Consider the following 11,478-nt stretch of genomic DNA (forward strand, 5'->3'; position numbering starts at 1 on the left):
TATCTTTTAGTAAATAATAAACTCGTTGTGCTCTTTAGATCCTCCAAAACCTAATTATATCATGTTTAGCCGCTACGGAGACGTCAGAGCCAGCGGAGCATTTCAAAAAGTCCTGCCGAGATCAGGCTTCTCTCGGGGGCCACACAGCGCGCTGAGCGCCCGGAGCTCAGAGGACCTCAAATCTCCGTCGCATATCCTTATTAGGCTGAATCTCGAGAAACCGACCACAGATTTGATGCTTAAACGACTAACTTCTCGGCTGAAAACATCCTTAAATTACATTCCGTGACTCAACAGTAGTATTTAGAATGTAGACAAGAATGCATAATAAACGCTGTTCGTCTACAGATCCAAGTGCTAGGGATCGATTGCTTCTGTCTTGCTCTCCGACTTGACCAATCCTGTTCAACAATGAGGTTCGGACCGCCCAGCTCATTTGAATATACTTACACGTAAATGTCACACATAAATAAATGAAGAAATACGTGTCGACACATAAATAGATATATAAATAAATGAAGAAATACAGAAATGTAGAAATACATTTATTTAATGATGTCCTGTTGAGTTACAACTTATATTTATTCATTCCTGTATTTATACATTTATTCTTGTATTTATTTATACATATATTTAAGCATTTATTTATTTATTCTTGTATTTATTCATGCATTTATTTATTTATACATAAGTCATTTTAAGTCCTCCATACATGTGCTTCTGCTAACAACATGCAAGATACTTTTCTTTAGCTAAATAAGATGGGCCACCTGTGATAAGACGGTCGTTATCTTGACTTATTATTTTGACTGATGAAGTATATCAGGAATGAATATCTAGTATCTAATGTTTATAGGGCTTCTCAGAGGTGTTTACCATACCAGAGTGCCTGAGTACCATGGTCGTGTCACGTGGGTCGCGTCATGGCCGTCGTCATGGCAGTTCACTATCGTAAATTGTCGTCGCTGTCGTGCAACGTTAGATATCTTTGGAGTTTCAGCTGTACCGATACGACGTTGAGCTCCGGTTTACTTACCGGCAGGAGACTGTGATGTTTACCGAGAGTCGCAACGTGAATAAAGAAGATTGTTCAAATTCAAGGTATGTTTTAGCTAGCTGGTTAGCAACATAACATTGAAAGTAGGCTAACGTTGCATTTAACTTAGCGTTAGTTGTCAATAGAGCGCGTTGGTTTCATATGGAGACATGTATGGTTACATATGGAGACATGTATGGTTACATATGAGACATGTATGGTTACATATGAGACATGTATGGTTACACATGAGACATGTATGGTTACACATGAGACATGTATGGTTGCATATGAGACATGTATGGTTACATATGAGACATGTATGGTTACATATGAGACATGTATGGTTACATATGAGACATGTATGGTTACATATGAGACATGTATGGTTACATATGAGACATGTATGGTTACACATGAGACATGTATGGTTACATATGAGACATGTATGGTTACATATGAGACATGTATGGTTACATATGAGACATGTATGGTTACACATGAGACATGTATGGTTACATATGAGACATGTATGGTTACATATGAGACATGTATGGTTACATATGAGACATGTATGGTTACATATGAGACATGTATGGTTACATATGAGACATGTATGGTTACATATGAGACATGTATGGTTACACATGAGACATGTATGGTTACATATGAGACATGTATGGTTACACATGAGACATGTATGGTTACATATGAGACATGTATGGTTACATATGAGACATGTATGGTTACATATGAGACATGTATGATTACATATGAGACATGTATGGTTACACATGAGACATGTATGGTTACACATGAGACATGTATGGTTACATATGAGACATGTATGGTTACATATGGAGACATGTATGGTTACATATGGAGACATGTATGGTTACACATGAGACATGTATGGTTACATATGAGACATGTATGGTTACATATGGAGACATGTATGGTTACATATGAGACATGTATGGTTACATATGAGACATGTATGGTTACATATGAGACATGTATGGTTACATATGAGACATGTATGGTTACATATGGAGACATGTATGGTTACATATGAGACATGTATGGTTACATATGAGACATGTATGGTTACATATGAGACATGTATGGTTACATATGAGACATGTATGGTTACATATGAGACATGTATGGTTACATATGAGACATGTATGGTTACATATGAGACATGTATGGTTGCATATGAGACATGTATGGTTACATATGAGACATGTATGGTTACATATGAGACATGTATGGTTACATATGAGACATGTATGGTTACATATGAGACATGTATGGTTACATATGAGACATGTATGGTTACATGAGACATGTATGGTTACATATGAGACATGTATGGTTACATATGAGACATGTATGGTTACATATGAGACATGTATGGTTACATGAGACATGTATGGTTACATATGAGACATGTATGGTTACATATGAGACATGTATGGTTACATATGAGACATGTATGGTTACATATGAGACATGTATGGTTACATATGAGACATGTATGGTTACATATGAGACATGTATGGTTACATATGAGACATGTATGGTTACATATGAGACATGTATGGTTACATATGAGACATGTATGGTTACATATGAGACATGTATGGTTACATATGAGACATGTATGGTTACATATGAGACATGTATGGTTACATGAGACATGTATGGTTACATATGAGACATGTATGGTTACATATGAGACAGGCTTGGTTACATATGAGACATGTATGGTTACATATGAGACATGTATGGTTACATGAGACATGTATGGTTACATATGAGACATGTATGGTTACATATGAGACATGTATGGTTACATATGAGACATGTATGGTTACATATGAGACATGTATGGTTACATATGAGACATGTATGGTTACACATGAGACATGTATGGTTACATATGAGACATGTATGGTTACATATGAGACATGTATGGTTACATATGAGACATGTATGGTTACATGAGACATGTATGGTTACATATGAGACATGTATGGTTGCATATGAGACATGTATGGTTACATATGAGACATGTATGGTTACATATGAGACATGTATGGTTACATATGGAGACATGTATGGTTACATATGAGACATGTATGGTTACATATGAGACATGTATGGTTACATATGAGACATGTATGGTTACATATGAGACATGTATGGTTACATATGAGACATGTATGGTTACATATGAGACATGTATGGTTACATATGAGACATGTATGGTTACATATGAGACATGTATGGTTACATATGAGACATGTATGGTTACATATGAGACATGTATGGTTACATATGAGACATGTATGGTTACATATGAGACATGTATGGTTACACATGAGACATGTATGGTTACATATGAGACATGTATGGTTACATATGAGACATGTATGGTTACATATGAGACATGTATGGTTACACATGAGACATGTATGGTTACATATGAGACATGTATGGTTACATATGAGACATGTATGGTTACACATGAGACATGTATGGTTACATATGGAGACATGTATGGTTACATATGAGACATGTATGGTTACATATGAGACATGTATGGTTACATATGAGACATGTATGGTTACATATGGAGACATGTATGGTTACACATGAGACATGTATGGTTACATATGAGACATGTATGGTTACATATGGAGACATGTATGGTTACATATGAGACATGTATGGTTACATATGAGACATGTATGGTTACACATGAGACATGTATGGTTACATATGAGACATGTATGGTTACATATGAGACATGTATGGTTACATATGAGACATGTATGGTTACATATGAGACATGTATGGTTACATATGAGACATGTATGGTTACACATGAGACATGTATGGTTACATATGAGACATGTATGGTTACATATGAGACATGTATGGTTACATATGAGACATGTATGGTTACATATGAGACATGTATGGTTACATATGAGACATGTATGGTTACATATGAGACATGTATGGTTACATATGAGACATGTATGGTTACATATGAGACATGTATGGTTACATATGAGACATGTAAGGTTACATATGAGACATGTATGGTTACATATGAGACATGTATGGTTACATATGAGACATGTATGGTTACATATGAGACATGTATGGTTACATATGAGACATGTATGGTTACATATGAGACATGTATGGTTACATATGAGACATGTATGGTTACATATGAGACATGTATGGTTACATATGAGACATGTATGGTTACATATGAGACATGTATGGTTACATATGAGACATGTATGCTTACATATGAGACATGTATGGTTACATATGAGACATGTATGGTTACATATGAGACATGTATGGTTACATATGAGACATGTATGGTTACATATGAGACATGTATGGTTACATATGAGACATGTATGGTTACATATGAGACATGTATGGTTACATATGAGACATGTATGGTTACATATGGAGACATGTATGGTTACATATGAGACATGTATGGTTACATATGAGACATGTATGGTTACATATGAGACATGTATGGTTACACATGAGACATGTATGGTTACATATGAGACATGTATGGTTACATATGAGACATGTATGGTTACATATGAGACATGTATGGTTACATATGAGACATGTATGGTTACATATGAGACATGTATGGTTACATATGAGACATGTATGGTTACATATGAGACATGTATGGTTACATATGAGACATGTATGGTTACATGAGACATGTATGGTTACATATGAGACATGTATGGTTACATATGAGACATGTATGGTTACATATGAGACATGTATGGTTACATATGAGACATGTATGGTTACATATGAGACATGTATGGTTACATATGAGACATGTATGGTTACATATGAGACATGTATGGTTACATATGAGACATGTATGGTTACACATGAGACATGTATGGTTACACATGAGACATGTATGGTTACATATGAGACATGTATGGTTACACATGAGACATGTATGGTTACATATGAGACATGTATGGTTACACATGAGACATGTATGGTTACATATGGAGACATGTATGGTTACACATGAGACATGTATGGTTACATATGAGACATGTATGGTTACACATGAGACATGTATGGTTACATGAGACATGTATGGTTGCATATGAGACATGTATGGTTACATATGGAGACATGTATGGTTGCATATGAGACATGTATGGTTGCACATGAGACATGTATGGTTACACATGAGACATGTATGGTTACATATGAGACATGTATGGTTACATATGAGACATGTATGGTTACATATGGAGACATGTATGGTTACATATGAGACATGTATGGTTACATATGAGACATGTATGGTTACATATGAGACATATGGTTACATATGGATATGAGACATATGTATGGTTACATATGAGACATGTATGGTTACATATGAGACATGTATGGTTACATATGAGACATGTATGGTTACATATGAGACATGTATGGTTACATATGAGACATGTATGGTTACATATGAGACATGTATGGTTACATATGGAGACATGTATGGTTACATATGAGACATGTATGGTTACATATGAGACATGTATGGTTACATATGAGACATGTATGGTTACACATGAGACATGTATGGTTACATATGAGACATGTATGGTTACATATGAGACATGTATGGTTACATATGAGACATGTATGGTTACATATGAGACATGTATGGTTACATATGAGACATGTATGGTTACATATGAGACATGTATGGTTGCATATGAGACATGTATGGTTACATATGAGACATGTATGGTTACATATGAGACATGTATGGTTACATATGAGACATGTATGGTTACATATGAGACATGTATGGTTACACATGAGACATGTATGGTTGCATATGAGACATGTATGGTTACATATGAGACATGTATGGTTACATATGAGACATGTATGGTTACATATGAGACATGTATGGTTACATATGAGACATGTATGGTTACATATGAGACATGTATGGTTACATATGAGACATGTATGGTTACATATGAGACATGTATGGTTACATATGAGACATGTATGGTTGCATATGAGACATGTATGGTTACATATGAGACATGTATGGTTACATATGAGACATGTATGGTTACATATGAGACATGTATGGTTACATATGAGACATGTATGGTTACATATGAGACATGTATGGTTACATATGAGACATGTATGGTTACACATGAGACATGTATGGTTACATATGAGACATGTATGGTTACATATGAGACATGTATGGTTACATATGAGACATGTATGGTTACATATGAGACATGTATGGTTACATATGAGACATGTATGGTTACATATGAGACATGTATGGTTACATATGAGACATGTATGGTTACATATGAGACATGTATGGTTACACATGAGACATGTATGGTTACATATGAGACATGTATGGTTACATATGAGACATGTATGGTTACATATGAGACATGTATGGTTACATATGAGACATGTATGGTTACACATGAGACATGTATGGTTACACATGAGACATGTATGGTTACATATGAGACATGTATGGTTACATATGAGACATGTATGGTTACACATGAGACATGTATGGTTACATATGAGACATGTATGGTTACATATGAGACATGTATGGTTACACATGAGACATGTATGGTTACATATGGAGACATGTATGGTTACATATGAGACATGTATGGTTACATATGAGACATGTATGGTTACATATGAGACATGTATGGTTACATATGAGACATGTATGGTTACATATGAGACATGTATGGTTACATATGAGACATGTATGGTTACATATGAGACATGTATGGTTACATATGAGACATGTATGGTTACATATGAGACATGTATGGTTACACATGAGACATGTATGGTTACATATGAGACATGTATGGTTACATATGAGACATGTATGGTTACACATGAGACATGTATGGTTACATATGAGACATGTATGGTTACATATGAGACATGTATGGTTACATATGAGACATGTATGGTTACATATGAGACATGTATGGTTACATATGAGACATGTATGGTTACATATGAGACATGTATGGTTACATATGAGACATGTATGGTTACATATGAGACATGTATGGTTACATATGGAGACATGTATGGTTACATATGAGACATGTATGGTTACATATGAGACATGTATGGTTACATATGAGACATGTATGGTTACACATGAGACATGTATGGTTACATATGAGACATGTATGGTTACATATGAGACATGTATGGTTACATATGAGACATGTATGGTTACATATGAGACATGTATGGTTACATATGAGACATGTATGGTTACATATGAGACATGTATGGTTACATATGAGACATGTATGGTTACATATGAGACATGTATGGTTACATATGAGACATGTATGGTTACATATGGAGACATGTATGGTTACATATGAGACATGTATGGTTACATATGAGACATGTATGGTTACACATGAGACATGTATGGTTACATATGAGACATGTATGGTTACATATGAGACATGTATGGTTACATATGAGACATGTATGGTTACATATGGAGACATGTATGGTTACATATGAGACATGTATGGTTACATATGGAGACATGTATGGTTACATATGAGACATGTATGGTTACATATGAGACATGTATGGTTACACATGAGACATGTATGGTTACATATGAGACATGTATGGTTACACATGAGACATGTATGGTTACATATGAGACATGTATGGTTACATATGAGACATGTATGGTTACATATGAGACATGTATGGTTACATATGAGACATGTATGGTTACATATGAGACATGTATGATTACATATGAGACATGTATGATTACATATGAGACATGTATGGTTACATATGGAGACATGTATGGTTACATATGAGACATGTATGGTTACACATGAGACATGTATGGTTACATATGAGACATGTATGGTTACATATGAGACATGTATGATTACATATGAGACATGTATGATTACATATGAGACATGTATGGTTACATATGGAGACATGTATGGTTACATATGGAGACACATATGTTTAACTACATATGGAGACATGTATGGTTACATATGGAGACATGTATGGTTAACTACATATGGAGTCACGTATGGTTTCATATGGAGACATGTATGGTTAACTACATATGGAGTCACGTATGGTTTCATATGGAGACACATATGGTTAACTACATATGGAGACGAGTTCCAGGGCTCCTGTTGATCCGTAGTCTGGAATAAATGTATATGGTATCCGTCGTACTGCAAACATCTGTGGAAAGATGGTTTTCTTTGTCAATAAGAATAAGTTAAATTCAGTACTTTCATTTTTGTGGAACTACATTCAACTTAATAACTTAATGCCAATATCAACAGTTGGTTTTATCATGTGTTTAATGCCTAAATGATGAATAAGAGTTGTTGTCGATTCCCCCACAGATATCTCTGAATAAAAGTCCAGCAACTGAACTTCACAATCTGACTCATCAGCACGACCAAAGTTACTGTGGACAAAAGCTTTGAAAACCTTCGTAACTGAAGTGACTGACATCTGTTGGCAGCTTGCGGCAGGTGTATTCCACATACACCGGATGATGGGTTTCTGGCACCCGGTGACCAACCTCCGAGATTATGTATCCCAGAATCCTCCAGGGGTTACATTTTTCCTGTGTCTGTTGACTCTGGCGATCTCCTTTATCTGCCTCAGCTCTTACAGCTACAGACACACTCTGCCTAACCCTGACACAGTAGAGGTAAGGAACGTATCCGATGTGCTTAGTCCTTTTATAGGAGTTGTGTTTATGTGTTCGTGAGCTGACACTAATGTGCACATCATACATTGGATTCCTCTTTTAGGACTGGAACCATCTCCTGTCCTCATTATCTCAGTTCCAGCTGTGTGTGAAAGACAACACAAGTTCATCTGAGCTGCCAGTCGCCTCTGCTCTGATGGATAGAGACACTTCGGTTAACTCTACAAAGAGTCCCTCTCTCACCACTCTGCGCCTCATGGTTCCTCTGGCTGTGACTTCTAACTCAAACAGTGGCTCCCTGAAGTACCTTGGTTTACACACTGCCTTGAGAGCCAGTCAATTACATCTTGGAGGTTGGTATTCGGCTGCATTGGTTTGGTTGTAAAATAAAGTGTAATCCACAATCAATCGTTTTACTCCCCAGGCAATGAAATCGTTAACATGACTCTAGAGTTTTTGTCTGGAAATGATACCTACACCTGTCTCACCATAAGTGCTCCAGTGCACCTGCTGCCCATGAGTCTGTAAGTTGGTTTACATTTATGTGCGTGTGCATAATTTACATCACCAACTACTAGGGTACATAAACACAACATCTGTCACCTCCTAAATCTGTATTTTTTTTTGTTTGTCTTTTCACGCAAATGCCTAAATAAAGACTTCCGCCAGAGTGCCCTGTATTTGAGAAAACTATTTTACCCATCTATGTGGAAGCGGTCAACCAGCTGCCTCCAGCATCACACACCTGCTACAGTCTACACTCCACGAAGGACCAGACACTCACTGTCATGTTAACACAGGTACAGCATGTCACACAGTCACACGCAACTTGCACACAGATAGCCGATTATCACAAGTTTGTCATTCTCTGCTTTCTTTCTTCAGGAGGAGCAGAGCGTGGCGGTGCGACATCTGTTGGAAGTCAGTGCGTGTCTCCTCGGAGTTTGCTTGATGCTCTGTGTAGCTGCTAGTATGACACAGTCGCTAATACACCGCTACCATTGGAATGAGATGGATCTGCAAAATGCTAAAGTAATTTCTTTAATGTCCAACTGTGGGAATATTAGGCATTTCATTTGAACAGATGTATTGGCAGCATGTTTAAGTCTTATTTCTGCAAATACTGTTCTAACCTCACCTTAATGTTTCACATTATTTGCAGGAGCTCTTGCTGGACACCTGAAGATCTTTCATCTGCTGCGTCTGAAAGAAATGCGTTGGTGGTGGAGAGAGAAGTGTGATTTGTGTCTTTCCTTTTAAAGAGGCACCCCACCCATCTTGCATAACAAACACGTTTACACATCCTGGGGACTAAGTCCTACTCGGCCTGACGGCTTCTGTTTCTCTGGAGGCAGCTTGTTGTCGTCTGAGAAATTAACCCTGTTAATGGCATTCGGGTTATCTGCTTGGGTTTGAAGATATTTATGTAGCATCCGGCAAAGTGAAGATATTTCAGCTTTTTACGAATAAATTCTGAACATTTGTGTCTCACTTGTTTCTCAACTTTATTGCAGTATTTAATTGGTGGTGCGTCCCTGTTATAGGACACTGTAGTATCATACAGTATCCAAAACAGAGAAATGGTGTGATAGAGGAGGTGTATATTAAATAATGGGACCATGGTGTGGCGGATGTAGCTCAGTGGGGTCAGGGGGTCGTCCTGCAACCCCAAGGTCGTCGGTTCGATCCCCGCTCTCCCCATTAGTTGCAAGTCGAAGTGTCCATGAGCAAGGCACTGAACCCCCAGTTGCTCCCCAGGCGCATCACTGCAGCCCACTGCTCCTTAATGACGAAGGAGGGGTTAAATGCAGAGAACACCTGTGTACCTGTACTCTGTGCAATGACAATAGATTGAATCCAATCCAATGGTGTGAAGGAAATAGCTCTTCAACTGGTAACAGATGCACATAAATGCACTATCCAATCTATTATGTGCTGTGCAGGCTGTGTTTACTTCAGTTACCACATTACATGTGGGAAATACAGGCTATTTGTATTATAACAGAGTTAATATAGGACAATTAGTGTGCATGTAAATGCCCAGTATTATGAACTGACATGTCATGGAGACTGAGCAACCCACTCTGTCCAGGAGCTCAGAAACATAACTGGTATAGAAGTTATCCTGTTTTCAAACATTATTTTCCTAGTTTTAACAAGAAGAAAAAAATTACCAGGTTTTAAACATGACTGAGAAGTTAAGGTACTTTACATCAAGTACCCAACACGGTTTCATTTGTTCTACCAAATAAAGGAAAGCTATTAATGTAACCCGTTAGGCTTGATCTATGTGCACATACAGTACTGGTTATTATAAACGTTACTCATCGAAATTCAATGAAGCCTTAATAAACCTTACAAAAGTGGCTCTATTGCTGAATGCCCCCTCTTGGGATCAATACAGGTGTATGTTATTAGTGGTGTGGAGCTCAGGAGCAGCAATGGAATCGGGAGATCTAGAAATCAAAATGTGACTCGGCTATGAATTTGATTCATGGTTTTAATGTTTATTTAGAAAGACCAGAACAGTTCCAATATACCATACCTGTCATTACTGTTAGCATTTCCAAATGTATTATTTAGGATA

At 37.0% G+C, this 11,478-nt stretch overlaps 1 protein-coding gene across 2 annotated transcripts; it reads left to right on the forward strand.

Moving 5' to 3' along the window:
• The first annotated feature begins 983 nt into the window (after positions 1 to 983).
• Positions 984 to 10,382, forward strand: zgc:158398 (uncharacterized protein LOC568894 homolog). 2 transcript variants are annotated; one of them, XM_056419066.1, is made up of 7 exons: positions 984 to 1,101; positions 8,700 to 8,891; positions 8,995 to 9,244; positions 9,316 to 9,415; positions 9,550 to 9,691; positions 9,777 to 9,923; positions 10,054 to 10,382. In XM_056419066.1, the coding sequence occupies exons 2-7, from the start codon at positions 8,730 to 8,732 to the stop codon at positions 10,072 to 10,074; spliced, it is 822 nt and encodes a 273-aa protein (XP_056275041.1). In that variant the 5' UTR covers positions 984 to 1,101; positions 8,700 to 8,729; the 3' UTR covers positions 10,075 to 10,382. The 2 variants fall into 2 exon arrangements, with proteins under 2 accessions (XP_056275041.1, XP_056275040.1); XM_056419065.1 differs by having other exon boundaries at positions 985 to 1,101; positions 8,578 to 8,891.
• Positions 10,383 to 11,478: the final 1,096 nt, after the last annotated feature.

The sequence above is a fragment of the Pseudoliparis swirei genome, chromosome 7, assembly GCF_029220125.1.
Source record: "Pseudoliparis swirei isolate HS2019 ecotype Mariana Trench chromosome 7, NWPU_hadal_v1, whole genome shotgun sequence".
Classification (NCBI taxonomy): domain Eukaryota; kingdom Metazoa; phylum Chordata; class Actinopteri; order Perciformes; family Liparidae; genus Pseudoliparis; species Pseudoliparis swirei.